General features: G+C 50.8%; 11 protein-coding genes across 11 annotated transcripts; 7 read left to right on the top strand and 4 right to left on the bottom strand.

Moving 5' to 3' along the window:
- Positions 1-102: 102 nt before the first annotated feature.
- Positions 103-845, top strand: GT037_010127 (bli-3 protein; the record flags this gene model as incomplete). Its single annotated transcript, XM_038935174.1, has 3 exons — positions 103-300; positions 366-615; positions 679-845. The coding sequence occupies 3 exons, from the start codon at positions 103-105 to the stop codon at positions 843-845; spliced, it is 615 nt and encodes a 204-aa protein (XP_038782265.1).
- Positions 846-1152: 307 nt separating this feature from the next.
- On the top strand, positions 1153-2133 carry GT037_010126 (uncharacterized protein; the record flags this gene model as incomplete). The annotated part of the gene is made up of 3 exons (XM_038935173.1): positions 1153-1165; positions 1275-1487; positions 1553-2133. The coding sequence occupies 3 exons, from the start codon at positions 1153-1155 to the stop codon at positions 2131-2133; spliced, it is 807 nt and encodes a 268-aa protein (XP_038782264.1).
- A 650-nt stretch (positions 2134-2783) lies between these two features.
- On the bottom strand, positions 2784-3023 carry GT037_010125 (uncharacterized protein; the record flags this gene model as incomplete). The annotated part of the gene is made up of 1 exon (XM_038935172.1): positions 2784-3023. A coding segment is annotated over one exon (240 nt), but the record flags the coding sequence as incomplete, so codon positions are not given.
- A 118-nt stretch (positions 3024-3141) lies between these two features.
- GT037_010124 (uncharacterized protein) lies at positions 3142-3735 on the bottom strand (the record flags this gene model as incomplete). The annotated part of the gene is made up of 1 exon (XM_038935171.1): positions 3142-3735. One exon carries the CDS (start codon positions 3733-3735, stop codon positions 3142-3144), a length of 594 nt encoding a protein of 197 aa, XP_038782262.1.
- Positions 3736-5077: 1342 nt separating this feature from the next.
- Positions 5078-6838, top strand: GT037_010123 (sorting nexin-41; the record flags this gene model as incomplete). The annotated part of the gene is made up of 3 exons (XM_038935170.1): positions 5078-5434; positions 5491-5603; positions 6673-6838. The coding sequence occupies 3 exons, from the start codon at positions 5078-5080 to the stop codon at positions 6836-6838; spliced, it is 636 nt and encodes a 211-aa protein (XP_038782261.1).
- Positions 6839-6933: 95 nt separating this feature from the next.
- Positions 6934-7879, bottom strand: GT037_010122 (uncharacterized protein; the record flags this gene model as incomplete). The annotated part of the gene is made up of 2 exons (XM_038935169.1): positions 6934-7332; positions 7385-7879. 2 exons carry the CDS (start codon positions 7877-7879, stop codon positions 6934-6936), a joined length of 894 nt encoding a protein of 297 aa, XP_038782260.1.
- A 168-nt stretch (positions 7880-8047) lies between these two features.
- GT037_010121 (uncharacterized protein) lies at positions 8048-11713 on the top strand (the record flags this gene model as incomplete). Its single annotated transcript, XM_038935168.1, has 3 exons — positions 8048-8140; positions 9218-11180; positions 11268-11713. 3 exons carry the CDS (start codon positions 8048-8050, stop codon positions 11711-11713), a joined length of 2502 nt encoding a protein of 833 aa, XP_038782259.1.
- A 2544-nt stretch (positions 11714-14257) lies between these two features.
- GT037_010120 (rho gtpase activation protein) lies at positions 14258-16786 on the top strand (the record flags this gene model as incomplete). The annotated part of the gene is made up of 5 exons (XM_038935167.1): positions 14258-14462; positions 14512-14645; positions 14691-14939; positions 14987-15832; positions 15881-16786. 5 exons carry the CDS (start codon positions 14258-14260, stop codon positions 16784-16786), a joined length of 2340 nt encoding a protein of 779 aa, XP_038782258.1.
- A 1672-nt stretch (positions 16787-18458) lies between these two features.
- GT037_010119 (uncharacterized protein) lies at positions 18459-19116 on the top strand (the record flags this gene model as incomplete). The annotated part of the gene is made up of 2 exons (XM_038935166.1): positions 18459-18858; positions 18989-19116. 2 exons carry the CDS (start codon positions 18459-18461, stop codon positions 19114-19116), a joined length of 528 nt encoding a protein of 175 aa, XP_038782257.1.
- Positions 19117-19786: 670 nt separating this feature from the next.
- On the top strand, positions 19787-23310 carry GT037_010118 (frequency clock protein; the record flags this gene model as incomplete). Its single annotated transcript, XM_038935165.1, has 5 exons — positions 19787-20469; positions 21467-21639; positions 21712-22632; positions 22688-23183; positions 23235-23310. The coding sequence occupies 5 exons, from the start codon at positions 19787-19789 to the stop codon at positions 23308-23310; spliced, it is 2349 nt and encodes a 782-aa protein (XP_038782256.1).
- Positions 23311-23495: 185 nt separating this feature from the next.
- On the bottom strand, positions 23496-25292 carry GT037_010117 (uncharacterized protein; the record flags this gene model as incomplete). Its single annotated transcript, XM_038935164.1, has 1 exon — positions 23496-25292. One exon carries the CDS (start codon positions 25290-25292, stop codon positions 23496-23498), a length of 1797 nt encoding a protein of 598 aa, XP_038782255.1.
- Between the last annotated feature and the right edge of the window lie 225 nt (positions 25293-25517).

Below are 25517 nucleotides of genomic sequence, written 5' to 3'. Positions count from 1 at the left end.
AGTTCTCGGACATTGTACTGCGTACCGAAGCTGACGCCATCTCCGCAGCTATCACACAAGCACACCACACCTCAACGCGTATTCTCTACAACAAACTTCAACATGTCTGGCTTTAGCAACGCGGATACCGGCTCCAAGACGGCCGATCCCTACACGCAGAAGAACCTTGAGGAGCCCTCCCTCAAGGAGAAGTGCGAGGACCTACTCAACTTCGTCGACAAGACCAAGTTCTGCCTGTTGACCACACAGGCTGCTGACAGCGACCTCCTGGCCTCAAGAGCTATGGCTCTGGCTGCCAAGGTATGTTTTCCAACCACTAATGGCTCATCATAGGCATTGAAGAGGCGCTAATGTATGCTACACAGGAGGGCCACGGCTTCGACCTCCTCTTCCACACCAACACCGAGTCTGGCAAGACAGATGACCTCAAGGAACACAAGTCTGTCAACATTGGCTTCATCAACAGCTCTGGCGAATGGGCATCCATTTCTGGTCATGCCTCTATTGAGACTGACCGCGAGGTCGTGCGTAAGCACTACTCCCCCGCGCTCAAGGCGTGGATCGGCGACCTTGGTGATGGCAAACACGACGGTGGACCCGAGGACCCCCGTATCGGTAAGAAAGCACTCTATGCAGATTAATTGTGAAACATGAACTGATTTGTACGCCAATCGTTAGGCATCATCCGCGTCAAGGCCAGCACCGCACAATACGCTGTATCCAAGCGAACACAGATTGGCGGATTGGTTGAGTTGGCAAAGGGCATTGCGACTGGGGAGGCACCAAGCGTAAACAAGCTAAGGCATCTCGACGAGGCGGAGATTCAGCAGTACAGGTCGCAGTAGATGCAACCTTGGAAGCTGTTCGATTCACGATTCCACGATGCTGCAAGAGCGGCAAGATAGCATAATGATCATCAAGAAGTAAAGAATCAAAGTAATTACCAAGCTACCTGCCCCAATGCCCGGACCTGGGTCAAACATCATGGAGTGAGGCTGTGGAGCTATGAAGCTGTGATCTGCATGACGTCACCTCCGCGCGACATTCCGAGGTCGCGTCTCAAACCTCCATCCGCGACATCCACACCCGGCGTAGCTCTCTGTTCTACAAACCTCGCGCCGCACCTTCACAGCCCCGTTATCGCCTTCCAAGATGGAAGACCCAGGTTTGTCGCACCCTCCATTACCCTGGCGTTGTCCAATGTGCTTCCCGGTAGTAGTCCGGCTTGACGGCGCGTACTTTTCTTCCTTGCTAACAACTCTCCCGCATTCCAGTCAAGGAAATCCCCGCAGTAATTCACCTCCTCACGCAATCTCCACCGTCGCTGCAGCGCGCAACGATCGAGAAATACTTTACGCCCGATGCCGCCTTCTCCCACCCGTTTTGCCGTACATGGAGCAGGCCAAACTCGAGATGGCTGGTTGAACGGACATATCGATGGTACAAGATTATGAGTCCGAGGATCGATTGCACGGTGCAAAGTGTTGGTACGTCTCAACGCCCCTCTACTTGGCTATTTGCATGTGTACAGGACAAGATGGCTAACGAGAAGGGGAAACAGCGTTCGATGAGAAGAACCTCATACTCTATGTCACAATCTTCCAAATCTTCCGCATCTGGTTGATACCGTTTTACTACGCGCCAGTGCGACTTACCACCGTCTTGTACCTCCGTCGGTCGGCCTCTCCGCCCTCGTATGCTTCCATCGCCGCTTCTTCGTCCACATCCGCTTCCGAAACCAAACCAAATCACTCTCTACTCGCAGACGTGACCTCGCAGAACTCAACGTCGCCGTCCAACACCTCGTCAAAACCCCTCTACCACATCTCCAAGCAAGACGACCTGTACCAAGTCGACCAGTGGATCCGCTTCGTTGCACCGGGCGCGTGGATGTTGATCTGGTTATGGCAGGTCTGGGCGACGATATTCTGTGTCGCGGGCACGGTGGTACTTTGGCCTGTGACGTGGGTGGAGGAGAATTGGGGGTGGGGTAGTGTAGGAGTAGGGGGGAAAGGGGTGGCGAAGATGGAGGTTGAGAAGGTGGGGAGTAAAGAGAGTGAGGTTAGTGTTGATGGGTTGGAGGAGAGCGAGGTTCTGGGGAGGAGTGGGTTGAGGGGACGGATTGTGGGATGAGTATGGTATTGTAATATGCCGGCATGGATGATGGGGCGAGGCTGCAGGAGTGTATCGCTTTGGATTACGCATGGGATCATATGAGGAGGCTTGAGGCAAGTAGGTGAACACGTCAGCTGTAGTTGTCACAGCATTCGCCGGTCAGATGTTCTTATGCAAGCAAGAGATAAGCTGGGGTTACACAGCATAGACAGGATGTCTCACGACATGACAAATCACCGCCAAGAAAGAATATACGTACAAATCAGCGGAGCAGCCTGGTTTGCGATTGGCATTTTCAAACAAGTAACTCCTCACTCTCAATCTTTACAAAACCCGAACAAAGCTATGTGTTCAAGGACCGATACAAAATACAACGGCTGTGGGTGTACTAAGGAAGGATCCAAGTCTACTTGCAGTGGCACGCTCAGAGGCAAGTGTGACGGCACGGTTACCGTATCGACCATCGAGACGCCATACGCTTGCAATGATTGCAAGTGACATGCATGGTATGTCAGACACCTCTAGAGGAACGGATTTATGCTGACTCCAGTCACCTTTAGGTGGCTGTTGGGAAGCTTCACTGCGAGTTCTGAGTTGCGTTGAGAGGAAAACGTTAAGATATGACATAATGCGGTTGGGATGTGAGGGTTGCGTTTCAGCACTTCATGTTAGCTATCTGATATAGTACTGCAGAGTCCCCCGCCATACTTTTCCAGTGCCAATCCAAGTACCTTCTCTACCACATGATTAGGCGACAATTGCAGAACAAGTTGAGAAATGACGTTGAGGTACAACCGGGTATGCGAGCCAGTGTCGGAGACGTACGAGTACTTTACGAGGTCAGCGATGGAGATTGCGCTTGCGTTTCTGCCTCCAGGTTTTTGGTGTGCCGGTCTGCGTAGGCGGCTATGAGGTGGAGGGTGAAGCCTGGATCGATGTTGAGTGTTCTGCTGGGCTCGACGGCTTCGATAAGGAGCATACGGTTGTCTTCTAGCGTTGACGTGGCGATTTGACGGTGCGTGTAATCTATGTGAGGCACACAGCTAGGAAGCAGATGATTCCACTAATGCATATAACAAGTAGGTGGATGGTCTGCCACTTCATCACCAGTATTATCAACTCTCTCTTCTTGTCCAGAATGTTTAGTTCGTGTTGGTTCTTCATGTTCAGAATGTCTAGTTCATGTTGCTGCTCTCTCGTGCGTGTAGGCATATTGTGACATGTCTGCTCGTGTTGTTGAGGTGAACGTTTGTTGGGAAAATATTTGGTGTGTGTTTGTGAGAGGTGCAATAGGAGGGCGCATTCTTTCTTCTGGAGGCACGAGGCACGAAAACTGTTGTAGGTTGGCCATTCGAAGGAGATTGCTTTGACAAGCTTCGGTATGTCGACTGCAAGATAGTATGCGATACTTTTAAGGTCGACTAGGAGAGGGTATGCGATAATTTTGAGGTTGACTAGAAGAGAGTATATGATGATTTCGAGGTTGACTAGAAGAGAGTATGCGATGATTTCGAGAGCTCTATTCGCAGATTCCATTTGCTCGATGGTCGTGGCTGTAATCTCAATGAATTCTGGTGATCCAGGAGTGTAGGGAGGTGGAGCGTCGGTATGGGTAGCCATGATGATGGGTAAGATTGGAATCGTGAAGATGGAATACGAGAGTCTTGGAGGACTGAAGCAGAAAAGGTTGGGATTGGGTTTGTGTGAAATTGAATTTACCGTGTGGCGAGCCTCGTGGAAAGACCATTTTCTTACCACTTTGTTCGATGGGGATTGGCTAGAGAGTCACATATTGGGGTCGCCTATTAATACGGATATTGGCCGCTACCAGACCTCGAGATTGTTACAAGATGAGTTTGGCAGAACACGACGCGATGCTTGCAACGCTCGTAGATGCAATATACGAGCCCTGCAATTCAAACATATTGTGTTTTGAGAAATGATAGGATTAGAAAACTCAGTTGTGATCGTGGTCAATCTTGACATTCAACATGCACTTGCGGAAGATGGAGGTGGAAGGACGATTCAGGATTATTGGGTTGGATGCAGCAAGCCCGCCTAGGTGGGCGCTAAGAGCGTCAGGTGAACACCAATCCCTCGATCCGAAGCGTCACAGTGGTCACCTTCCCTACCAGCTGAACATGAGACGACGTCCATAATTTGCAGTTGAAAGATGGCCTTATGCGAACGACAGAAAAAAAAGCTCTAGATCGCTTCCCAGGTTCAGTACCTAGGTACGTACTCATAGTGGCAGCACTGTACATTCGAAATGTCTACAATGAAGAACTCGATCTACAGAAATATGTGACTATTTGCATTTCTAATGCCCAGAAGCTTTGAAGATCATACCACTACCTTGTAAGTCTTATCTTGATATTACCACCTCGAGACTGAATTGACATGCAACGCGAAGGCAAATCGGAAGCGTTCCACAAAACGCCACTGCTAACAGCCTGCTTCAAAAGCAATATTATAGTCAGCCGCACCTCCGCCTCCAAATCACGCAGAATATTCCATCTACACACCGTACAGTAAACTGCCACTCTGCCCTTCTCCCCACCTGCACTCAGCAACATAGTGGCTTTATCGTGGTCCTTATAAGCAGATCTTCAGTAGACGATAGGAAGTTTCAAACCACGATAAAGGCGCACGAGCACTCGAATCGATGAGACGATTCGTAGAACCAGTATTTCACTGCGAACGAAAGAGTCTAGATGGCTGCTCAGCTGGTGCGTATCGATACACGCCTACTATAGTTAGAAGGTGGCGTACGGACTCAGCCCTGTGGGAGGGTTATAAGAGTTCGGCGGAGACCTATGAATTCCACGATCGAAAGAAACACACCCGTCTTTATATCGTGATTAGATCTACTGGAAATTCCCCCAAGGCCGTTACTCGCATACCATCATCTTCTCCTTTGCGCAAGCTTACGAGCTGACCTACTGGCTAACGATTACCCGTCATGAGTAACTCCACACAATACGACTTCCAACAGCTCGATCCTTATCAGTACTGGGACGACAACTGCAACAGCATCATGGAGATTTGGAATTACTTGCAATATAACCTGACAGGGCAGGCCATGTATTGGGTCGCATATCGTTCTCAAGAAACCGTTTATAAAGCGATTATGCAGGGATTCGAAGCTGTCAGAAATGGTTCACTGGAAAAACCACCTATGAATCAAGAATTCTGGGACTGGTCTGTCAACGGCAGCTATCTCCATTTGCAGGTGGGAAATTTTGCCTGGGAGAAATGCGACAACCGGTTGTGCGAAGCTCTTGGCTGGGAGGGTAGCCCTGACATTGCCGGAGTCGGTGTGAGTACAATGCTGGGGATGCTCACGTCAACAAAAAGATATGCTAATTCGTGTAGATGCTGGCCACATACATCATACAAGCTATTCTGATCACAGTATACCTTTGCGGAATCCTTACAGTCAACCTCAACCAACAACTGAATCAACCACGGATGTGGCCCCCACTCAGGTGGATCTTATGCGCAGTGCTCGACTCAACTCGCGAGTTTCTTTCAACATCAGCGATTTTCTCACTTGCTTTGTTGATCGCCTCCGTATGTTCAATCTCGAAAACTGAGGCATACCAAGGTTCCACAAGGATACTTCTGCTGGTGATTCCTCTATACTCAGTCCTCGCAGTATTAGTACTACACCTTGCGGCATCGGAGATACTTCAAAGATACAAAGGACGAGTATTGGTGTTGTTGATTATAGACGTCATGGCTATCGTTCTGGCCTCACTCAGTTTACGTTCTTACATATACGAAGGGTCCGAATCGGACTGGGAGGATTACGGAGGATTTTATCAAGATCCATGTTTGAAAGGGCAGTCATTCAATGGAGTGGCAATCTTCTGCTGGACAGCGGCTGGTTGTCTGTGCCTAGGTGTTACTACGTACGTTGTCGACTACCTGGTTTCTATGGCTCGAAATCGACCTCAACTACTCGGACGGCTCTCTGCTGTGATACGGTGGGGAATCATTGGGGTGGGTTTATGCGCCATGTGGTATCTCATCGGTTGGTTCGTAAAACTGACTCTCGACATACGATCTCGCGCCGGAGACAATAACAAAGATAACGAATGGACATTTGGACAGATGCTCGCGCTTTCAACATGGTCAGTTTCGAACGTGCAAACTTCCTGAGATCCATAAGTTGACTTATGTCCATTTTCAGGGCGCCCTTTCTGATAGAATTCGGGTATAACGTATGGGAAGGGCCAAAGAAAGCGAATGAGGCGCATTCGAATTATCCATCCAAGTCAGTTCTACCGGATTCGTTTGCAATGCGGTCACCAGGGGAAGATGAAGAAAGAGGCAGATTTACGTTGCTCGAGTGAGTATCGGATGGGGTACCTTACTGTCATTAGTTTCTTGCATTTTACGCCAATCGATACAGGGTCGCGGTCGGGCGCGGGTACTCTTTACTTGCATAATTTCTTAGTCTTATCATTGCAATGGACGCTTTTGTTATCAAACTTACCGTAAATTGTCACATTTCATAATGACTCAGTAGTGTCAATACTAACATCGGCAAAGCGACGAAGAAGCTTCCAGCGCCAAACACTATCTCCCAGGTACCCCAGACAAGCCTTCCGCCAGCGATCACACAAAGGAGAATACCCAGGAATACGGACACACATCTGATACGATCCAGCTTAGTTTCAACGTACAATCCATTGAGTTTTATATCTCTATTCTGTAGTCGACGTTGCTGCGGTTGGGGTGGAGCAGGAGGCAAAAATATGTTTCTTAATGGTGTTGACGTTAGCCGAGTTCTGTATCGTGCGTACCCAAGCCTTACCTATATTCGTGGATGAAGCGATGTCCATAGAAGCCGATGAGTATGTTTTGAGAACGGGCACCAGCTGGATCGCGAAAGTAGGAAGAAAGGGAAGGCTCATATTCGATCCACTTTAGCTGATCGTTGCAGAATTCCCATTCCTCGAACGGACACTTTGGGACATCATCATCATCTTCTGATGTGTTGAAAGGGCAAGCATAGTTGCAATGTTCATATTCTCCCGAGCTGTTGTCGCGATAACAGTGGCCTGGATCATCGGAATCGAAGTCTGTTATAGGTCGAATAACCTCCATCGCTTCTTCTTGTCGTTTAGAAAAGATCTTGCGGTGTTTGTCCAGGTCCCAAGGTTCAGCGAGGGCTAAGAATCTTTTTGAAGAGCGGCTGATGAATCGGAACTATACTTCGGTTTAGTACGAATAGGTACGCTACAAAATGGTTGGAACATACAGTAACGGGCCTGAGCCTACTGAACTTTTGGAAAGAAAGACATCTTCGCAAGAAGCCAAGCCGTGTAGCATACTGTTTAGCTAACAAAGCGAAGATCTCATGTTCACTTTCAGCATCGGTAATTGGAACATCCACAGCCCAGGCCGTGAATTTTCCAGAGTTTTCGGAGTTACCAGAGTTTCCAGAACCCCAAAGTAAGAATACGCAGTTTGCATCAGGCCTCTTTTCAGCTACCTTCTGGTTCCGGTCCTGAATGAAAATACTATCTTCAGGCAGCTTAGGCAGCTCACACAGCTCAGACGTCCCAGGCGGCTCAGACGGCTCAGGTGGCTCTTGCGGCTCTGGCGACTCTTGTGGCTTTGGCAAGCAGTCGTGCGCCTTCCCCCTATATCGGCGGTTTTTATATCTAGTCGTCTTTGTCGAAATCTCGCCTATGTGGTCCTTGGTGAGAGCTCTCTCCGGTACTGAAGGAAGGTCTGCTGGCAATGGCGACATGACATGGATTGATATTAATGGAGACCATTGAGGATGATCAAGGACAAGAGGACTTGATCGTCTGTCATGCCACAGCACAGCAACTTATGCAAACGACGACTAGGCAACACTGCGCCTCAAGGCTACTTGCATCGTCCCAGCGTGGGGGATCAAGGCAGACAGGTAGAGATGGTGTTCAGTTCCCACTTTGCATGCGAGGCTGAAGACGTTGCCCGCATGTGGCGAAGCAAGGCTGATGTTGCCATCACCCACCCCGACCTCGTATGCGACATTCGTTGAAAGTACTAGACAGAGTCCTCAGATTGCAGTGATTCCAACTGGAGAAGTCTGCTACGTTGTTGTAAGATTTGCATGCTACCGAAACACTGAAGACGTCATGCACGCCTGACCTGTCTGAGAATCTGCTCGCCTTAGGTATTCGAAACTTGGCGTGGAGATATTTAGGTTTGAAATCTAGAGCCTGCCATCTGCCAGGATCCCCAGCCCGGGGAACGGCTGAGTTGCGAAACTCGTGGAGTGGACTTTGAGTGGAGTGAACCGGAATTGCTCACCTCGACGATCCTGGTCGTTGTTGCAGTAGCTTGTTGACGTGGCAGTGATTGAGCAGCGAGTGAACGGCGGAGGATGCATCCTCGCGGTCCTTCCACGAAGCAATAACAAGATGGTTCACCACTGGACAGAAGTTTGCCTCGAGTGCATGACTGCGACGCGGATCGACGGATTCAGCGGACGGTGGAGGCGTGGAGGGAGGGAGGGCGAGCGACGATAGGACCCACATTGTGGGGTATCGTCGCTTGACGGGCTTATCGCAACGTCATTGGGTAGCAGCGCGGCACTTCCGGTCCACTCCCGGTCAACAGCCAACGTTAACCGCATACACAAGGCGGTGACTGACTGGCTGAATTTCCTCGTCGTTGCTTCTTTCAGTTCAACATGCGTTCTCTTCGTCCTCTGTATACTGCATTGCCATGATGATGGCGCACTCCAGCCGTGACAATCACCAGGCCTTGAGGCGTACCACGACATCCACCGTTTGCTTGCGTTGCCCTTTCCAGCCTCTCTCGTTGCACAACGTGTGCTTGTAATCGCTTCAGCATGCAAGGAATCGCACATCGCGTCACTGTCTATATTCACTTCCCTCACACCATCACCATCCCCGCGCCAGGCCATCGCCGCCAATATCAAATCCATTGACGCAAGCACCGCCTCTGCTGACAGCATCTGTACCCTGTAAACTCTACGTAGCATGGTGGGTAGATAACATAAACACGCTCTTTGCCTCTCTACCCTGAACTACCAGATTGCTTTTGGAACTGACGTAGATACTCTCATGCATAGTCGGACCACACCTCACCCTTTGAGGGCTCTGATTCACCCTCACGCCAGCGAAGTCCTACACCAGGCGATCCCAAATACCACTACGAAAGCCTCAATGACATAGGCAAAAGTTCTGCTACTAGTGCACCCTACACCAGACGTCGTCCATCTCGCACCAGTTCGGGCTCGAAAGGCACCCCGCCTTCAGCCTCACCGCCCCGTGGAGACGACCATGACGAGAGCGAACAGCGGAATAAACCGCCTCGCAACACTTTGAAGAAGCTCCTGAGACGCGACTCGCACCATACCGATACGGGATCGACATCACAAGGCAAACAGGAAGAGCTGGATGAGGACGGAAGCACTATCGGCTACATGCCCAGGCTCGGCCAGATAAAAGAGAGCAAGAGCAAAGTAAGCACACGAACAAGACGTCGAGGAAGCTCCGTTGTCAGCTCCTCAGCCGATGCGAAGGTCCTCCGTCGCCGGCATACTGGCGACAACGCCGTGAAACGCTCGCACACACGTGATAAGAGAAGCTCTTTGCAGCGGCATGCTGGGAACATGGCCAATTTGTCAGATCCCTCTCTTGTCTCGAGTGTGACGCAACAATCAGATGTCTCAGGTGACAGCAACTCGACAGTATTGCAGAGGCCGTACAGCGGTTATGACCAAGTCGCCCAGTATCTAGAGCCTGATCAAAGCCATAGTCCGTCTGCGTCAACGACTATGGAAAGTCCTGCCTTGAACAGTATGAGTTCTACTCAACCAGCAGTGTTCCAATATCTCCAGTCCAGCGACGACACAGGCGAGAACTTTACGCCTACGCCCACAGATCTTCAAGCCATGCCTCCATCAACCATTGCCTCGTCGTCGTCCTCGTCATCATCAGGCGACATTCAGCACGATGATGGACGGTCGTCTGTAGCAGCAGACTCACAACACACCATCGATTCCCCCATGACCTCACCAGCCTCAACACGAAGGTCTTTTAAGACATCATCACATCTACCCAACCAGGGTTTCCGCAAGTTTAAAAAGCCGTTGTACGCTAGTAGTTTCGTGCATGGCCCTGGAGAAGAAGCTGAAACCAACCAAGAAGAAGGCAGCGACGAGAGTGGCAGTCGTTCAGAAAGCGAGGAAGAAGTGAACCAAAAGAACCAGGTACCCAACCAACATGTGACAAAAACCATTCCTCGTCGAGCTCCGTCGACATCCTCTCGTCAAAGCGATCCGCACGCCAGTCGTCTTAAACAGCAAGAGCGCGAACTAGCAAACCATATCCTCCAAGCTCCACAGCCATATCAAGACTATCAATATGGCGCGGAGCAACCCGCCTACAACTACCCACCCATCCCAATGTACAGCCAGCAAGGCTACTCGGGTACATCTCCCGCGGCAGTGAATGCAGCAGTCAGCTCACCACCTGGATGGGCACCCATGGCCTCGTTCCCAGCTCCACTAGCCATTGGGTACGCGCCTCACCAATCCCCAGAAATGGCGCACGCGCATCCCCTGTCGATACGACCCCCTGACGGCATGAATATAATGCAGCACATGCCCCCGCCCTTTTCCCCACACGCCGGACAACCGCCGCTATATCAACAACACGCGCCGTCTTCCAGTAGCCAAACCAGGCCAACGGTAGTGGGCTACGAACTGCTAGCCAACGAGCTCAGCAGATCGACAGAGTCACGTTCGTCGAGTGGCTCTCATAGCCGTAATGGGAAAAAGGGTCTCGTGCCCATGTATAGAAAGTTTGAGCATTTGAATCATCGAGTTTTGTTGCATTTGCAAGACGAGACTAGTGAACTAGAAGAAGAACTACGGAACCTAGATGAATGCATTGCCCAGATCACACCGAGAGATGAGGACGGGTATGCGTATCCTGCTTCCAGGCGGGGTGACGCGCGGTTCGGGGGTGAGATGCACTTCAAGAGGACCGAACTCTTGGGAAGGATTTACCAGAAGCTAGAGCAGTATAGTAAGTTGTGGCTTGATTAGAATGGGTGGCATGCGATCGTCGCTGCCACCGATCAAGTGTCGTTCCCGCTGACTCGGGTACCTATAGACAAAGCATTATTATCCTTTAGCAAGGTATCGAAAAGTCTCGAGCAGGCTCCTGCGCAGGCTATCCAGGACTACCGCGAGTGGATGGACGAGCACGATCCGGTCGATGAGACGGAATCAAGCTTCTTAGAGCAAGATGAGGACTTGGTCACTATTGGTCCCCGTAAGTCAGCAGTGTCTACGCCTGCTACTACTGCTACTGCTGCTGCTACTAGTACGGCAATGCCGGCAGCCGGGCAAGAGGCCCCTCAGTCAGCGCCACCAGCAATTACCTTCCCACTACTCCTCATACTACCCCTCGTGGCGTTTGCGATAGTGCCTAGTGTGCTCGGACGGATCATTGTTATCGGGCTGGCCGTTGGCATGGAGGGGAAGATTGTCAGGGAGACGCCTCAGCTCATGAGATTGCTGTCTTTGCGTAATTGGAGCGTAGCTGCTGCCGTGTAAGTTTCCTTCCTTCCTTTCTGTTAGGATTCCAGCCCAATGCATTGTCGTGACGTCTGTCATTGAACCCAAGCTCCAAGCGGACAAGGGAAGGAGCGCGTGGGGGCCACAACAGACGGCATGGGTAGATGCCTCACCTCACCTCTCATGACGGAGATTTGCAGCCCCATGTGAAAGCTTCCTCGCTCGGCGCGGAAATAAATGGGTTCCAAAAACGTCTTTTTTTCTCTCTATTCAACCCACATGTATTATCCGGTGGAGACCCTACTTGCTCGACCGAACCGTTTCCTGAGGCGGTGCGCTTGGATGAAGATTTGAGCTAACGCAAGACGAACCAGCTATTTCGGGGTAAACGTGCTCCTCGCGGCGCTGGTGCGCTGACGGTTCTTGGCTCGGTTCTGAACTTGTGTGGAATGGCAAGGGAAAAGAAGGGTCCATGACTCGCAAAAGAAAAAGACAAGGACAAACACATGCATGCAGGCCGCGCTATGCAGGCCTGCGCAAAGAGGATGGAGGAGCAGTTTGTGCCTGGAAGCCCGTGCGCCCCGAAAACTGACGGCGATCATTGCGCCGCCAAACTGCGCAAGGCGCATCAGGGTGTCAGAGTCCGAAGCAGGCCAACCCGCACACACGAAAAAGTCTGACCGAAGAGATCGCGAGCAGAGTGTGGAGTTGCCGTTTGCCCTGGTTTCTTGCGGTACTTTGTTTGGTTTGCTTGCAGCCAAGATCGTGTATGCATATGTATATGTATATATATATGTATGTATGTAATGTGTGTACTACTATATAGGTTCGCAGGCGTTCGCGTTTACTCTATTCGTTCGGCACGGCGCGGCGCATAATGATGGGGATCATCTGCTTTGGGAATTAAGGATGAAGGGGGTGCAGCGACTAGATGTATTGATAACCTCTCAACTGGTATTCATCCCCTTCCCGGCTCGGCTTTTGCTTTCTTTATGGTGATGGTAATAAACGAGGCTCGGATGTGTTGTCTTCCATCCTGCAGACGGGCCGGGTGCGTGTGGGCGGCTACCAGAGTTCACTCTATCCAAGGCACAGCACATGAATCGCTAAAATCGCTTGCAGGATCACTCTGTTCAATCTCCAGTTCCTGCTTGGAAGGAAGCGGAGCGGGGCCTTGTATGGCGTGATGGGATTTGCAAGCGACTCGGGGCCCTGCAAGGTGATTGTATCTATTGATGCTAGTCGCATATTCGTTCACGCTCGTATATGTACAATGTATGTGCATACCGAAGCAGAAGCTTTTTCTTCTTTTTTGGCAATTATTCCGTGCGAGACGATCCTGTGGCGCAAGTGTGTATTGGTATGGTAATCACACCTGGGCGCGGTATTTGATAGTCGATAAATTGCCGATCGCTAGCGGGCGTGCGCGCGGACGAGGATTATCAGCTGCGTTTTGGCAACATTGCGATAGTCGTGGTTGTTTCTACTTGATGGAGCAGGACGGAGAGATGGGTAGGATCATCGGACCGACGAGCGAAGATGACGATGATGGGAAATGCAGTGCAATGATCGTCGACGACGGATATGGAAAACCGAATCAGTGATGAGGTACTTGATAACGGAGACCCAAGTCTGTTTACAGGCCCACCTCCACATCTTTGGTGCCAGCCCGCCGCCATTCATCTACCGTGGTACAAGCCAAACAAGGCACCGGCGCGTCTTCCTTCTGCGCTTGGCAGCTCAGGGCTCCGGTAGATGCACGATAGTTTTACATGTTTTTCTTGCTGCGATAGCGGGCCGGAAAGTCAAATAGTGTTGTTGCTCTGGTGTCGGGCTTGACGTTGGCTAGTCGGCCTTAGCCAGGAACCAGCGGTCGCTTGGGCGCGGGCCACGTTCTGCTTCAAGCACATGAGGCGCGAGAGGATCGGGGTTTTTTCAGGGGGAGGCGAACGGGCAGCTGACCAGAGTTTCAGACGGGGTTGCAGACCCTGTTGGTATGGATAGCTGGAGGTAGTGAGTTGCAGGGTATCGTCTCGCTCCCATCGTCTGCATGCACGCATCGAGGTAGTCGATTGTGTTGTTGTGGGTGCCCGTTTGCCCCTGCCTCGTTTGACGTCCCACCTTGGTGCAGCTCGCAGCCTCCACGCCCGGCCCACTCTTCCACGACGGACTGAAACACCCGTGAATCTGTAGACAAGACTACTCCACACACGCGCCCCTTCGTCCCTCCAGCCCAAGAACAAAGTCCCAAGTCACTCAAGTCACCACTAATCACAAGACTCCCAACCTGACAAGTAACGTGAGCCGTCAGTCGGGAATGTCGCAGCTTGCCCATTGTCCACTCACCGTCTGAGCTCTCCCCCGCGGCCCCCTCTCGACCATTCACCAACTCGCAGCTGCCATCGCCCTCTCCGGCCACCGAGACACCGCCTAGTTTCCTAACCACCAAACCCGCGCCCATCTCTTCTCGCTGGACGGCCCCGACCGCTGCAATTCCGCAGTGCCTGCCTGTCGCGACCGCGCGCACAAACAAAGTCACCGCCTCCTGCCCGTCGCCCTCTTCGCGACACCTGACCCCCAAACATGGCAGTCTCCATGCTGCACGCTCCCTCGCGGGCTTCGACGTCGTCCTCGTCCTCTTTTGTCCCCGTATCGCGCCAGAACACAATGTCGTCCCACGATGGCTCGCGCTCGGTGCGCCAGTCGAAGCGCTACTCCGTTACCGCCCTGTATCTGTCCATGTCTGCCAAGGACAAGGAGCTCGAGATTGAGGATGACCTGGCTAGAGGTATGCGACGACGCGTGTGTAATGCGCCTAGTAGGCTAATTGTTGGCAGCTCAGAAGATACTCCGCGAACTCAAGGCCAAGATCTCATCGCAGTCCAAGAAGAACTTCGTCCTGGAAAAGGATGTGCGCTATCTCGACTCGCGGATAGCCCTGCTGATTCAGAACCGCATGGCTTTGGAGGAGGTGCGTTGACCAGTCTTATCTACCACGCTGTACTGACCATTGCAGCAAAATGAAGTCGCCGACCACCTTGCAGACGGCCTCGAACTCCAGGAAGGCTTCTTTCCCAACGACGAGAAGACGCAGAAATACGGCAACCTGCTGTTCCTCCTCCAGTCCGAACCACGTCACATTGCCCATCTTTGCCGACTCGTCTCCATGGCTGAGATTGATGCCTTGCTACAAACTGTCATGTTCACAATCTACGGAAACCAATACGAGAGTCGCGAAGAACACTTGCTCTTGACCATGTTCCAGGTATGCTGTCATCTCAATGCCCAAGAATTATGCTAACCCCACTACAGTCAGTACTTACGTATCAATTCGACAGTACCCCAGACTACAGCTCGCTTCTGCGCGCCAACACTCCAGTCTCTCGCATGATGACTACATATACCCGGCGAGGACCCGGTCAGAGTTACCTCAAGGTTGTCTTGCAGGACAGCATCAACTCCCTCATCGAGCTCAAGGATCTCGACCTTGAGATCAACCCGCTCAAGGTGTACGAGAAGATGGTTACTGAGCTTGAGATCCAGGGAAAACTTCCCCCAAACCTGCCCAAAGGCGTCACCGCAGAGCAGGCGGCCGAGAATGAGACTGTACAGAACATCATCACACCACGCGTCAACATGCTCATGGAGATTGCCAACAACTTCCTCACGACCATCATCAAAGGCCTCGAGGAAACACCCTACGGCATCCGATGGATTTGCAAGCAGATTCGAAGTTTGACGAGACGAAAGTACCCTGATGCCCAAGATCAGACTATATGCACCCTCATCGGAGGCTTCTTCTTCCTGCGCTTCATCAACCCCGCCATTGTCACACCAAGGTCATATATGCTGATCGATGTGCTACCCGCGGAGAACCCCAAGCGGACACTAACATATATTGCCAAGATGCTGCAGAATCTCGCCAACAAGCCATCGTATGCGAAGGAGCCGTACATGGTCAAGTTGCAGCCTTTCATCCACCAAAACAAGGAGAGGATCAACAAGTTTCTGTTGGATCTCTGCGAAGTACAAGACTTTTACGATACCCTCGAAATGGACAACTACGTTGCTTTGTCCAAGAAAGACCTGGAGCTTTCTATCACGCTGAATGAAGTGTATGCGACACACTCGCTGTTAGAGCGACATGCCGCTGAGCTTGTGAGTGGATTGAAGGACTCCCACACGTTTCCGTGCTGACATTACCAGGCCAAAGAAGACAGTTCGCATCTTGGTGTCATTCTACAGGAACTTGGCACCGCGCCAGCACAGCTTCCGCGCAAAGAAAATAGGGCCATTAACCTCCCACTATTCAGCAAATGGGAAACACCCCTCGATGACCTCACAGCAGCACTCGACATTACGCAAGAGGAGATCTTCTTCATGGAGGCCAAGTCGACGTTCGTCATGATCCTCCGCTCGCTCCCTTCCAACACCTCCATCACACGACGACCACTCCGACTCGATCGCATCGCCGAAGCAGCCGCCACAACAAAGAATGACTCTGTCATGGTCAAGAAGGGCATTCGCAGCATGGAGTTGCTCTCTCAATTGCAAGATCTTGGTGTCATTGACAAGGAAGACGGTTTCTCTCTACTGCGAGATGAAGTCGAACAAGAGCTGGTGCACTTGGGTTCCATGAAAGAAAAGGTCATTGAGGAGACACGCAAGCTAGAGGAAGTCTTCCGCACAATCCGCGACCACAACGGCTTCCTTGTCAGCCAACTTGACACATACAAATCCTATCTCCACAACGTGCGCAGTCAATCCGAAGGCAAGACAAGGAAACAGCAAAAACACCAGGTCCTCGGCCCTTACAAATTCACTCATCAGCAGCTTGAGCGCGAAGGCGTGATCCAGAAAAGCAACGTACCCGAGAATCGGCGTGCGAACATATACTTCAACTTCACGAGCCCCTTACCTGGTACTTTTGTCATATCCCTGCATTACAAGGGACGGAACCGCGGGCTTCTAGAACTGGACCTCAAGCTAGACGATTTGCTTGAGATGCAAAAGGACAACCAGGAAGATCTTGATTTGGAATACGTCCAGTTCAACGTTTCGAAGGTCCTTGTCCTTCTCAACAAGCGGTTCGCGAGGAAGAAGGGGTGGTAGGGCCGTTTCCTGATACTTCCTGCGCGCGATCTGACGGACAAGTCACGAAGAAGATACGATACCCCCGATTATTACTACGTCTTTCCTGCTATCTGAGGACTACAAACGCCACACAGACACTGATCCGACTCTCATTTATTCAACCCAACATACCATCTTTCTTATTACTACACAACAGGACATCTTTTTCTACGAATCCGTCCATAAGCATCTCGGCGCCGGAGTATAGGCGTATATTGGCGCGCTCTTTCTCTCAACTTCTTTGAGGATACCCCTGGTGTGACGGATAGGTCTGGATTGGTTTGCTGGAGCTAGTACACAGCAGGAGTTGCTGTCTATGGACATGGATATGGCGGAAGTTTTTAATTTCCGTTTTCCCTCGCAATGCTCTACCCCCTGTTTGTGGTGGTTTGCTTTTGCTGTCTTTTCCTTTTGCTGTCAAAGCCAGTTGAGTTGTTTGCTAGCGTTTGTTCTGTTTATGGAAGTTATGCGACTGCTTTTTACTTGTCCCCTTTCTTCACGTCTCTCACTAATACGAGTTTGTCGGCAGGAACCGAGCCTCGCCATCCTGTTTTCCATTTTTGAGGGAACTCTTTATGAGTTTGAGTTTTTCTCCTGCGAGCAAAGGAACGATATCCAGAAGTTTTTTGACATTTGTATGATATATGGGAATGCGTATGCGAACGCGAGCGCGATGGTGTTTTATGGAACATAGCAATGCCTTTTTAGTTGCGGTTGATCCGAAATACTCTGAACTATGGATCTCTCTATTGCAATGGAAATGAGCATGGCTCCTTCATTCTAATAATTTGCGAATGTTTTCAAAGTGATGTTGACACATTACTCTGTTCTCTACCTTGATGGACAGCTCAGCGGACGATGCATGCCATGGCGTGCGTTGTTCCGGTGTACATGCAGGTCGATTCAGGAACTGGGTGATAACGTGCCTTCGGTCCCTCGGTCTCTCGACACGCTATTGCTACGTCACATACTATTATAGTACCCAGATGACCTGATTGATCCCCACCACCAATAAATCATGTGCATCGGAAGTCGTCGGCTCTACTACTATCATCAGTTCCTAGCAAGCTCGAATATATCTAGCTGCCATGGAGATAAGAGATAACAGCTATACATGACGCTACGGCTATCGAATGCATGCATCATGCAAGATGTGCGCCCGCGCACGCAACACATAGCCCGCGAATGCAACTAGCAGAGGCGGGTGCCTGTTACACGTGCGCACGCCATGTGTACTATAAGTGAGGCGGTGTTGACGGAAAGCAAGCGCCAAACAGCCAATCACAGTGACACACCTTGCTTCCGCCTGTCGATCGCCGCAGTCCGAGGGGGACGTGTGGAGAGGGGACAGAGAGGAGTCAGACGAGGCTACGCCGTGAACGGGGGTGGTGGATCTATGACAACGGAGCGGACAGCGGTTGTCCGATGATCATGGGCTATGACTGTGTTTCTCCGTTTCGGACTTGCTCACTTCCCTCTCTCTCTCTCACTTGTTGTATGATTTTGTGATTTAACTGGTGATATTGAACGGACGGTTGGTGTTTTATTCTGCTGCTTTGCTGGACTTGGGCTGTTTTGTCTTATCTCGGTTTCACTATCACTATCTATCTATCTGTCCATCAATCGACGCTGTAGCAGCAGCAACGACAACATGTCATCCTCCATCGCGATACCAAAGCGCAAGGGCAAAGGCCCTGCCCACGACCATCGGAACTCGTCGTCTTCGTCGTCATTCGCGGCTTCCACAGGGCCCTCGACGCCTAACAACTACAATTACAACTTCACACCTTCGCCGAACCGCTTCTCGTACGGTAGCGGGGGTAGCCCGCGTAGTTATGGTTCTTCCACGCCTTCGTCGTCGTCATCATTGCCATCGGGCTCTTCTACACAGACCAGTGCAAGTAGCATGCGTCGCAGAGAGTCTCTGATGAGCGAAACGTTTTCCCGACAAGAACATACCGTTGTCAATGTCGGTGGGGATGAAGAGGGTGAAGGGGGATTGAGGCTGATCACTTGTGTCAAGGCTAGTCAAGGATTTGATTGGAATCAAGGTATGTCTCATTCTATGCTCTTGTTGCTATCCCTACTGTTCCCTCCTTTCGCTGTTCTGGCTACAGAGGATGGCCAGTTGGGGGACGTGCGTGTTGGCTCTATAACGGTGTGTGTTGACAATGTTGACAGAGATGTTCCTCCCTTCGTACATCGATTACCACTTCGACGACCTCGAACGCCGACAGGATCCGGTGCAGGATATCATTCTGACAGATGAGGAGGTCAGGAATATGTTTCCTTCTGATACTCGGCTATAGATGTATACAAGCACGGATGCATGGGGAGGCTGTGGTTGGACAATGGATGTGCATATGCTTTGGCATTTCAACGGATGATGCGACACTGGATTCATGTTTATATGGGTTGGGATAGGCGTTTTGGTACATGGTCATGGGCGTGTGGTTTGGATGGCTGCATGCTGGAGACTGGATTGGATGGGATCAGGTGTTCGGGAGGTGTCTATATGCTGCTCAAGAAGCTTTTGTGCTCTTTTTGTTTCTGCAGCCCTGATGGAACAATACACAAGCTACATAGCTATCATGGCACATCAGGCCATGTATTCAACCGTGCAAGACTGTTGTGCTATCAGCGCATGCTTCGAGGTGGTGCAGCGACCCCACAGCCTCGGCCCCGATAAGGCGGGCTGATAAGGCGATCAAGCGTCGCGCGCGGTCCACGTTCCGCGTTCACAAACAAACAGCCAAAACAAACCTGACCCAACTCACGACGACGGCCATTGCACCACACGAGATACACACCCCACCACAACCAAGAAGCTCGCATATCCGCCTCTCAGCAACTTGCGCATACCATCCATCAAATACAAGAAATCCACAATCTCTCCAACAAAAAGGAAAAAGAACCCCACCCGCACAGCGCGCACGCTGCAAACACCAAGAACCCAACAATCACTCACCCACCCCCGCAATGGAACACCGCAAAATCGAACTCCAGTCCCCAAGCGATCTCACCTATCTCACCAACCAGATCCGCACCGCCGCGCGACAGAAACTCGATCTCCACCTGCCCCCAGTCCCCTCTACAGATGAGACCGCAAACGCGCCGGATGAACTACGACGGAGCGTAGAAGACTTGGTCGAGATTTTTGTTGCGCAAGTGTTACAAGGAATGCGGCAAAACATCAGTATCAACGGCATCGACGTTGTCCAGAGCGATTCAGAAGACGGGGTAGCAAATGGGGACAGGGACAGGATGGATATCGATGGGGGGAGTGGTGGATTGAACAATGGCAGAGGGGCCGAGTCACTAGTAGAAACCGTCGAATACGAAGCCTTTGACGATAAACTACGAACGCAGCTTTCCTCTACGGTGGCTAGACGCGATGCGCTGATTGCAAAGATCAGTCAGCAGCGGCGGACGACGCCCAAGGTTGCGGCCGAAGAGTGGATCAGGAGCTTCGAGGCGGAGAGTAAAACGTGGAGGGAGATGCAGCAAGCGGCGCATGAGCGGCAAGGAGGTGATGATAATGGTGATGGAGTATTGGCTGGTGTGGATGCGTTGGAGAGGCAGGAAGAGGTGGAGAGGAATTGGGAGAAGGCGGTGTTGGCGTTGCACAAGTTGAACAAGGGGTTACCCGAGACGAGGGCGAGGTTGGAGAGGGCGGGGGACGTGGTGGGGTACTTGGGGGGTGGGAAGAGCAAGAAGTGAAGGGCATTCTTCTTTTTTTGGGATTTGAGTATTGAAGGCGTTGAGTGCATATGGGTGTAAAGGCGTTTTTCTAGCGGGGCCGGAGGGGATATAGGATACCCACTAGCATTGATATTGCTTGTAAAGCATTGACGAGATAGTAGCTCGTTTGTGCTTCTCGTAGATACAGTACGTGTTGTATGTAAGATAGGTTTTTGAGAGTGGGTACTATAGCTATGTGTATTGCTACCTATTCACGAAAACATAATTTCGAAAGGACCGTCTTGTCCTAGACGGTTCTCTCACCAACTGTGGATTATATCTATTGAAAGGCCATATCCCAGGTCAAGAGGAAGGTGACGACAGCGCTCAATGCGATAGAGAAATCATGGATAGGTGACATCAAGGTGATTTTGTTGGCGAATGGCTGATCGTACGATGTCTGTGTCGCCTGAGCGTTTCTCAACTAACATTAGATTTCCTTCCACCCGGGCACAGCATTTACCCTCTCCGAGCTCCTACTTTCCACCTCCTACGTCCCATACGCATTATCGACTGCGACGCATCGTGACACGGACGCCATCTTACGGCCCTTTTCCTCCCGCGCTTACCGAACCGCGTTCTCAACCCTGCCATGTAACTACCTAGATATACCATGCCAGTCCGCAAACATTTCTTGACCTGTATTCGTATGACCAAATAAACCCATCTCATCCTCCGCGCAATGAATCTTCAATCGCAACGGCAATCACACGTGGGAACTAGTTCGGCAGCGCTCGGCGCGTCAAGCTTGCAAAAGCTATACGTCATGGCGTCAACGCCGACTTTCCGTCGTGTCGTCCCGCAAGCACCCGGGTTGTTGATAAATAACTAAAAAAAAAAGTGTGGTTCCTGTCAGTTCAATGATCTTTCGGGACTGCTGCGATATAAGGAATCAGCTGAGACTGTGAAGCATTGAAGCATGTTTTCGCTGGCTCGCATGTCTGTGTTGCCGGGTGGTGTTAGGGAGCTTGCGGCCAGCTCGCGCCTGGGATCGCTGTCTCGAACGAGTGCTTTGATAAACGGAAGGTATGGAAAGAGCTTGGAACAGAGAAGGGGAATAACGATTGACAAGTTGGATGAAGGGAGAGGCAGTACGTTTTTCAATTGTTACCTTCCTCCCGCGAGATAATTGTATTCGTGACCCTAACAACCCTCCCTTCTAGACCGCGAGCGCGTAGTCATCCTAGGATCCGGATGGGCAGGCTTCACAGTCGCCCGCTCTCTCGACGCCTCGAAATTCCAAACCCTCGTTGTATCTCCCCGTTCCTACTTCGCCTTCACGCCCCTCCTGGCCTCTACCGCAGTCGGCACCTTGGAATTCCGCACTGCCCTCGAACCCGTGCGCAGCCGACGAACAAAAGTCGAATTCTTCCAAGGATGGGCCGACGATGTGGATTTCAAGAATAGGACGATTACAATTGAAGAGGCGGTTGATGATCCAAAGCAAGGTGTTGCGTTGACTACAGATCGGCACGCAGGCGAGACCAAGGAAGAGAGGGAGGTGGAGAGGAAGAAGGAGGCTAAAGTGGGGAAATTGTTCGATGTTCAGTATGACAAGTTGATTGTGACGGTAGGATGTTATAGCCAGACATTTGGTACCCCAGGTGTCAAGGAACACGCTTTCTTCCTCAAGGACGTGGGCGATGCGCGTAGGATCCGGAATCGCATCTTAGCATGCTTTGAAGGCGCGGCGCTACCTACCACTTCTGTTGAGATGAAGAAGCAGTTGCTCAACTTTGCTGTTGTGGGGGGTGGGCCTACGGGAATCGAGTTCAGTGCCGAGCTGCACGACTTGATTAATGAAGATATGAAGAAGTTGTACCCGGAACTCATTCAGTACCATAAGATTACTGTTTACGATGTTGCGGAGAAGGTTCTGCCGATGTTTGACAAGAAACTCGCGGGGTATGCGATGCAGAAGTTTAAGCGTAGAGGTATTGATATCAAGACGAGTCACCATGTGGAGGAGCTGAGGCCGGGAGCGCCGGCTGAGAGGGGTATGTCGGATGATATCGACAATTACCATTTGTATACGCTCAAGGTCAAGGAGGAGGGTGAGATTGGTGTAGGCATGTGCGTCTGGAGTATGTCTTACGACTCTCATCACCTAGATACACAAGTATTGACTTCCACCAACAGGTACAGGACTCATGCAGAATCCCTTCGTCGACCACGCACTTTCCTCCGTCCGCGAGGCACCCACCGACCTACATCTCCCATCCTCATCCTCCTCCTCCTCTTCCGCACTCAACAAAGACGTAAAATGGATAGTCAAGAAAGACCCGAAATCCGGCTCTATCATCACCGACGATCACCTCCGCGTTAAGCTAATCCCTTCCTCTTCCTCATTCTCATCCGAACATAGCAGCTCCACAACAACCGAAGCAATACATCCCTCCGTCTTCGCCCTCGGCGACTGCGGCATCATTCAAGACACGACCTACCCCGCCACCGCACAAGTCGCATCTCAAAAGGCCTTTTGGCTCGCCAAACGGCTAAACAAGGGCGATTTATCCCCGTCCTCGCGTTCAGAGTCCAAGGGATTTACATACAAAGATCTCGGTACGCTGGCATATATTGGTAATTGGAATGCCTTGTTCCAGGGAGGAGGCAAGTGGGGTGGAAGATTGCAGGGGTATGTGGCGTGGATTATTTGGCGGGGGGCGTATTTGACGAGGACGGTTAGTTGGAGGAATAAGGTTCTTGTGCCGGTTTATTGGGCGGTTAATTGGGTGTTTGGGAGGGATGTTAGTAGGTTTTAGGGGAATGGGTGTGGAGGGAGGTGAATTGGTGAGTCCAAAGTCGAGGCCGGATGCTTTGCCATTATTACAGAAAAAGAGTATAGGTAATGTGATTGAAGTCTTTGTCACGAAGACATGTGGGCTTTCTCGCACATAATCTTGCGAATTTGATAATATGGATCACATTCCTCTCCATACAAGATATTTCAGACGAGTGCATACTCTTCTCCGCCTTCACCCTCGAACTGGATCCAATTACGAGGACGATCCTTCCACTCAACTTCAAACTGAGCGACATTAATTATAGCATACTCCCGAGCACCTCTAGAAGGTCTCAGGATAAAAGGTACGTTATATCCAAACAGGTTGACAATGATATCTCCGGCTTGTATCCCGATCTGGTCATAGTACCATGGTATTGCAAGGTCTCCTTCCTGCGTGAATATAAGAGTCAAAGGACGCTCAGTGATAATTGCTGTATGTGCAATGTTCAAGGAACCAACCACGAGATTGAAATCGTTCTCGGGTCCCAGCAAAGCACTGGTGAAATCATCCATATAGGCGAAGACATGGCGATCGCGTCGTAGTAGCTCATAAAGACGTTGAGGTTCAATACCGATCGGGTTCAGGACCCTGTGATAAAAGTTGTACAGCTCAGAGGCTCGACAAGTCGTCTCATAGTTCGTCTCGCTCCTGATACCTCCGCAAGAAAAAACAGCGGAGATTGTACCAATATAACGACCTTGCGTGAAAAGAGTAAGTCCATCCTCTGACAGACGCAGCAAGCCGTTTCGCCGCTTCCGCTCTTTTCGAGGTAGACGTTTGGGTTTTTGTTCATCCTTTACAGGATGATGAAAATAGTCTATGTCCAACGACCATGAGGGTATTGAAAAGTTTTCATCGAATGCTACATCAGGCACGAAGTTATTGTCCCGCAAGTCAAGATAGCATTCTGGGGAGCTTTCTAATATCTCAACCACAGTAACGCTAGCAAGGACTTGTTCGAAACTCTTCGAGTAGTCTGGTATAATCGGATCGGCTACTTGGAAATCACAGATTCCAAGTAGCCCATAGACCTGATCTCGGCTGTCATTAGCAACGGAACCCCAGGAGTAAGATAGCAACCAGGAGAGATTGCGGTTTTGCTCGTCACCATATCTCAATTCGTTCAAACTTCTCATTCTACTCGGATAGAGATGTCCATAGAAAGGCATATGGGAATCTTCGTATTGTGCAAAAGTCTCTTCCATAGCGCTGAAGAAGTCTGCCCACATAACAACGTGACATCCTATGTGTACGACCGGATCTGTTTGGGCCAGAATGAACTCCTGAATGATCCATAAACGATTGAACCAGGGTTGAGAAGTAATGTTCGTAGCATGATCTTTGAAATGGCTTAAACCAAATATCATCTCACTTCGCTCTAGAAAACTGAACACCATGGAGGAACGTTGTGGATTCGAAAGTGTAGGATCGTGCAACGTGTTGATTCGACGCGTCTCAGCGAAGAGTTCAGCAAAGGCCGTTTCGCAGCGCTCTTGGTCCTGGCACCGGTGGGATGATGGCCATTCGCCAAGCCATATCAGTACCTTCATCGCTGAACTGTATATTTTCGCCATTTGTTGAACCTGATGCGATCGCTCCTGAACATCGTTCTGGTTGATACACAAGGCGTCGACCCATAGGATGCGGGACTTCTCAGCATACCGGAGGCGTCTGAGGCCAAGATCAAGGCTTATCCTCATAATAATTGGGGTACCGTCAAGAAGAGCTTCGTGCGGGCTATCGGTCGTTCCCCACGCATATGAGAGAGCTTCGTATTCGATGTCTTCGTTTGACTTCTTCGGTAGCAGGCGCATTGAGAGAGAATCGTCGTACTTTCCAGGCAGTAGTTCTAACAATCGGATCTCCCCATTCTCGGATTCGATGCTTGAGTAAGCCGGATGGTGTGGGTTATGAGGTATAAGGGCTTGCGACTCCTCTTGCAGAGAATGCTCACTCATTACGGAGGGTAGCTGAGCCGTTGCTCAGTGGAAAGCGGACTAGAGAGAATAGTCGGTAGGCTGAGAGACCATGCGCATACACATACGAGTGCAAAGGCTATCGGAGCCCATCGTCTGGATGTCACACGAGGAGAGGTAATCGCGATATCAGAGGAACGAGAGTCCTTGCATCCATTGCGATCGGATTCTAGGCAACCATGATAAGGCTGAAAAACAGATACGTGG

The sequence above is a fragment of the Alternaria burnsii genome (genome assembly GCF_013036055.1).
Source record: "Alternaria burnsii strain CBS107.38 chromosome Unknown 121, whole genome shotgun sequence".
NCBI lineage: Eukaryota > Fungi > Ascomycota > Dothideomycetes > Pleosporales > Pleosporaceae > Alternaria > Alternaria burnsii.
Note: the sequence above shows the minus strand (reverse complement) of the source record. Positions and strands in the feature narration are given on the sequence as shown.